Raw genomic sequence first — 5,951 nt, 5'->3', positions numbered from 1 at the left:
AAGCAAAAGTTATGAAATAAAATGGTCAATGCAAAACCTAATGTCCGAAACACTGTTTAGACATTTTTGGCTCAATAATGTAGGCCTACTTATTTTATACTTTGTAGGCTATGTAACCGAATTAAAACTGGATTTGGGTAGGTTTGGTTGAAAACTTAATTTCAAAAAAACTTTATTCACGGTCACAGAAAGATTTCAATAATTTATTTTTTGGAACTTTGTGTAGCCTGTATTGTGTAGCCTTTCAGCAGGCTAGAACTTTAAAAACCTATCTGAAGTGATCTCACCTTCGCTTCACCTAGGTCTTAGGCTATAGTATTTTTACGGCACACTTTACCTTACATCCCAGACAACTACTTGCCTGGTCCAAATCTTTACCAGATCGGGTACTTGTCTGGTCCAAATCTTTACCAGATCGGGTACGGATCTGACCAGACCTTTGGTATTCGGACAACTGCCTCCCGGATAATTGCCCCCGGATAATTGCCTCCCGAGATCTCTCCATTAACACAAAAAATTTTCAATTTACAACTTTTTACTCCCTTACTCTACATTTGAAACATGCATGCCCAAGGTCGCTGGTTAGGCGAATAAAAGGTGGTTGAGCGGGCAAAGCGAAGAAAAAAAAATTTCAAAAATGAAAAGAAATTACATATTAAATGTTACATGTAAAATTACAAGCCGTAAAACGTTGCATAAACTAAATGTGCATGGGTCCCCGCCCCCTAGCCGGAGGTTTGAAAAGCAGTAAATGCGGCCTTGCGGGAATTCAAGCTATCGAGCTTCTGTAGCAACTTTGTTCTTTTTAAAACATTCAAAAATATTGAACAGACTAAATTGAGCGAGTCCCTGAACAGGCGTGGGCCCCTTCGGCCGGTAGGTACGGGGGGCGGTTAACACGGAGCGAATACATCCGACGTCATATTCGATTGTTTTTGCGTCTGTGGTTGTTGCTTTTTAATCTAGAGGAGAAAGAAGTGGGACAAAACTTCAGCCTCTATGGGCCAGTGCCACAACGGTTTTCAGACGTGTTTTTTTAAATCGATTTCAAACTAAATTGATTAGCATGAGGAAGTTTGTAGCCTACAATTTTCAGTTTAGTACCGTCTATGTAAAGTCTTAAGGTAGTCACTTTGCGTTGTATACAATATTCACTTTGATAGCCTATGTGCCGAATACAACTTGCGGTTTGTGTGGCAAAGTTTGTTCTTTTAAATCGTTTGTCACAACAACTCTTTTATGTAATATTATCATTTAATAACTTTAAAATAACATAACAAAATTGCGGTTTTATATTTTGCTAGATTGTAAAAACTTTTGCCTGTATTGTAAACAATAAAACAAAATTACAATTTTGCGTTGAATAAATATCGACAGATATTGATTGAATGTCAAAGTTGTTGCTTGCGTAGCTTGCTGGTCATTGCGGCTGATAAACGTAAAAACTCATTTTGCTCGATAAGTCTGCAAAGGTTTTCGTACAAGTTCTAATCTTGAAACTGATAAGAAAACATGGATTTGATTTGAACAGCAAACTTTGAGTTGTGTGCTACGCTTGTAAGCTTCAGACTCAAGTCAAATTCTTAGTATGCTTACATAAAAAATGTTCAACACTTGCTTGGTAATGCCGATAAACTGCTGGCCTACTTTATATTCGAATGTTTGAGGTCCAAGTGATTACAAAGGATCTTGCAACAACGACGCTTTTAAACAATAATCTTGAACAGCCAACCTACCAATAGTCATAACTTACCAAATTAATTATGTTCAAATTAGTTTCAGGTGTTACATTAAATCTAAGAAAGGTAGCTCGCGGAATTTTGGCCCAACTTATTGAATAAAATTTTTTTGTCAGAACAAAAATGTTTTTTTAAAACAAAGGAGAGCTATCCAACAAGAATGCGAAAAAAATCTGTAAAAAAGATTTTTAACAATTGTGCAAATAGGAGTGTCCAACAATGCTTTTCTGACTTCTACTAATCTTAGTACAAACTTTAGAAAAGCATGTATAGGCTACTAAACTTGAGGTACAATCCATCTATTGATCTAATCCAAATATTTTGTATGTGTTCTTACAGATAAAAAAAAAACAAAACAACTTATTAGGCCTATAGTATATTTGTGAAGTTTATGGAATGTTAATTTTAATTTTTTAGGATTAATTAACTTCAAAATGGACGATGGGACTAAGATTGGTGAAAACAAAAAGCCACTCACTCCTAGTCCAACCAGTACTAGTGAAAGTGGAAACGAAGAGGCGAACAATACAAGAATAACAAAAAATCAACCATTAAATTTTGATGATGGCAAACCGATGAAAGATTCGACTGATGATGAAAGGAGTGTGATAGCTGAGAGTTTAGATGTGTCTGACGCATCTGACGTCACCGAGAAATGTGACTGGAGTGAAGAAAAAAGGTTGCCATCTCTGGAAGTAACTAATCATTCCGATTGTACAGACAATGAAGAAATCTCCGATGCTGAATCGGGAATTAATTTACTTTCTGCCATCATAGAAGAAAAGAGCCCAGATTCGTCAACCTCTGAGCTAATTGACACAAAATATAAAGAAATTGATGACAAAGAAAATCAACAAAATCTTTTGGAAATGTTGGAAAGCAAAGGTGATAACCTTATTAGGCAGTGAACTTTTCACTTGCAGTTAAAAATGTAAATATTTTTCAATTTTAATTGTTTTTGTTTGTTTTTTATGATAGGGAAAATGTAAAGAATAGCCTTCTGTCCCATATATAATCATGGGACAAATTGCCAGCTGCTACGGACAAATCGTTCTTTTTGAAGGATTCAGTGTAGTTTTCCCTGGATAGATTTTAATTAGTACGCTTTACAAATTGCTGTCTAAACGCATCATAACCTGCCAGATGCACCGACAATGACGTTGGAAGCCACACATGACGCAGCGACCGGTGGTTGCGTGAAGACTCAAGAAGAGAGAGCTCAAACTGAAGGACAAGCGGACAAGAGCGATAAGGTTATTTGAGCAGATAAAACTGATTTGATTTATTGAGACCAAATAGTTTTCTAAGTTTGGAGAATGAATAAATGTGAAGTGACTGCTTAGTGTAAAGTAAAAGTTCACATAAAACCGAGATTATTAGAGGTTATAAATAATGTTATCAAAGTTTTAAGACTATCAATGCAGTACTCACTTCCGTACTAGATTTCTAAAAATGTTTAGCTCTGTATGACAATAAGTAGCCGCAATATTGAAATCGCTTCAGACAAGTGATATGTACATCGGCGTAGAAGGGCAAATAGGGTCAGAGGATGCTGTCTAAACAAATAAATAAAATTGATATTTTTTGTAACATAATAATGCTGCGTTGTTACTTGATTTCGTTTTCCTATGTTCAAGAAAATGAAAAGGCGACAGCACGTCAAATTGAACAGTTTTGAGTAGGAGTATGTAAATGAGGCAATGCGGGTGAGTATGGTTCATCATAACTAAACTAAGCTCTCCGATTGTGATCATTTTTTTCCAATATGAGTATGACGTAGGGTTTTACAAAATCTGTAGCTTACATTTAATAAATTTATGGATTAACTTAAGAACTGATGCAGCTTTTCCAGAGCAGTAAAACAAAATTTATTGCCACATTAGTATTAACCCCACGGCCCACGGCCTTACATTTCTGGGGATATCTGCTTATCTTAAACTTTGCAAGTAAATATCTCTCAAATTGCGATTAAAAACAAGTTGCTTTTTCATATAGATCATTAAAGAGAACGAAATTTTGACATCAAGAATAAAAGAAATCAATGAACAACTATTGAAAGCCAACAAAGAAATCTTAGATTTGAGAAGAAACCTTGCGGAATACCAAGGAGATGACGAGCTTAAAAATCCGGTTATTTTACTGAACAAACTGACGGCCCAGAAAGCGGAAAACGATGACCTCAAACAGCAGCTCGTCCGTCAGACAGAAATGATTGATTCAGCAGAAACAACACAAAGGGAATTATCTGATCGTGTAAAGAAACTAATGACAGAAGAAAAAGCAAAATCTGAAAAAATCAATCAAAAGCAAGAAGCAGTAGACAAGTTAGAAACAAAAGTCGCAAAACTTGCATCTGTCATTCAATCAATGACAGCGGATAAAGATGATGATAATGACGATGATGTAACCGTGAATGGATTGATGCCTGTCACTGCCTTAGATACGTCTGAAATAAACAGCACAAGAAGTTTGGAAAGACGGTCTACCACACACACGTATTCTCGTCCAACAAAGCGATCGAGAATATGTACAATTTTATAACTAATCTTTTCAAACTTCAGCTTCACTTCCGAATTTCAATGCCAAAGATTTATTTCGTAACATTTGCAAAAGCTTTCAACGGCACTTAATGGATGGGGTAATTTACAGGCAACAACACTTTAACAATCGGAAACTTCACTCTGTCAAACTAGATAACCGGGCTTTCGTCAGTGGTTCAAGTCTCTCCAGTAGGCTACTAGTAGGCTATGCGAAACTGTCAAGATTAGGCTTTAAAAAAAGATGCCTCAGTCCGAGGATAAAAATTCACACAGTCCAATCAATCAAAAACCGCTTACAAGTGGTTAAAATGAGTAAATAAATTTATTGTATTGCGCCATGGCTGTGCTCATGTTTGCTGCTGATGTTCATCATGCTTCAAATGCAAAATCTATTGCAGCCTAGCGTATATAGGCTACACATTATGTTTGTAGATGTTTAATTAATATAAAAAGAACGGAAGTTGTGTGCTGAATCATCTTGATAACTGTCTGCCTATTTTGCGATCAGTGTGTTGCAAAGATCTCGCAGCCTTTATCATGCCAAAAGGTGTCGCATTGATGATGAATTAATGTTGACAAATGTAGCGCTTACGTTTCTCTTGGATTGGTTTTCCTTCAGAGAAATATGATCAAACTATTTTGATTGAGGACTGCAATAGACTGACAATAAGACTAACATTGTCTTAATGATGCAGGATAAGCAGGAACCATTGTTTCTCAACCTTCTATGATCGGTGTCCTTCTATCGAGACTTTTAACTTTGTGCTTTTTGAGAGTCGCAGATCCAGATAATAACATTAGAGTTTAGATGGACCGAATTTACTAATATTTAGTGGTACCGGTATCGATGGAAACTTTTATTCAAAAAGAAACATATCGGTCTTTCCTGTATACATACTATACTACTTGCCTTAGTATGTTTTAGTTTTTTTTTTATAGCAAGACTTTTTATGTTTGACTGCGGTTTTAGTTCAACAAAAAGGCACAGTAATTGCTAAATTATATTGGACTGTAAATTTAATCCATGTAGGCCTAAGGTTGACTTTGGCTATTCTTTTAGACATACACGTTCTCTCCGTGAAGGCTAAGTCTATCTTGTTGTTTAAGGGCAATGGCTTTAGCCAAGCTGGAAGTAGAAACGGGGCAAGACTACACTATTTCATTACTATCAAACTCAGTGCCCCCTCGAGATCCGGTTATGACGTGAACGTTTACAATGCCTGTAACTAGGTTACTTGTTTGTTTTAATTGCTTTTTTGTTACATTTTTCTGCTTTATGGGCTTGTTGTCAAGCAATAAATTTGATAAATGCGATTGTCTGTTTACAATAATACTACCGCATTGGTACGATGAAAAAAGGTTTGCGAACGCCAGGAGAGCTTCTTTAGTTTCAAAGTTAGCCTATACATTTTGTGTTTGACTAGTTTTTGTTGCTGCTGCTAAAAGTCTTCATCTTCTCTGCTGTTGCTACTTATAAAAAAGAGGCCGATTATTACTCACAACCAGCAGCGTTGGCACGGAGAGTCCAAGGGTACTTTTGGACCTGAGCCGGGATGGTTTTCGAGGCCACTAAATTTTTTAAATTTCTCCGACGCTTTACAACAATTTCTTGATAAAACAGTGCATTACCAAAAACCAATATTAGAAAGTGTTAATCTATGTAGGTAGCAAA

General features: G+C 36.2%; 1 protein-coding gene across 1 annotated transcript; it reads left to right on the top strand.

Moving 5' to 3' along the window:
* Positions 1-2,089: 2,089 nt before the first annotated feature.
* Positions 2,090-5,553, top strand: LOC145767426 (uncharacterized). Its single transcript, XM_082579244.1, has 3 exons — positions 2,090-2,624; positions 2,883-2,992; positions 3,735-5,553. Exons 1-3 carry the CDS (start codon positions 2,174-2,176, stop codon positions 4,278-4,280), a joined length of 1,107 nt encoding a protein of 368 aa, XP_082435370.1. The 5' UTR covers positions 2,090-2,173; the 3' UTR covers positions 4,281-5,553.
* Positions 5,554-5,951: the final 398 nt, after the last annotated feature.

This window comes from Aplidium turbinatum, chromosome 3, assembly GCF_918807975.1.
Source record: "Aplidium turbinatum chromosome 3, kaAplTurb1.1, whole genome shotgun sequence".
In the NCBI taxonomy this organism is placed as follows: Eukaryota; Metazoa; Chordata; class Ascidiacea; order Aplousobranchia; family Polyclinidae; genus Aplidium; species Aplidium turbinatum.
The sequence above is the reverse complement of the archived record's forward strand: the minus strand, read 5'-3'. Positions and strand labels throughout refer to the sequence as shown.

Excerpts from the sequence above, each read along its gene's own strand:
- LOC145767426 (XM_082579244.1), top strand. The coding sequence starts at position 2,174 with ATGGACGATGGGACTAAGATTGGTGAAAACAAAAAGCCACTCACTCCT. Across the intron at positions 2,625-2,882 it reads GGAAATGTTGGAAAGCAAAG|ATGCACCGACAATGACGTTG; the intron begins GTGATAACCTTA and ends ATAACCTGCCAG. Across the intron at positions 2,993-3,734 it reads AAGCGGACAAGAGCGATAAG|ATCATTAAAGAGAACGAAAT; the intron begins GTTATTTGAGCA and ends TTTTTCATATAG.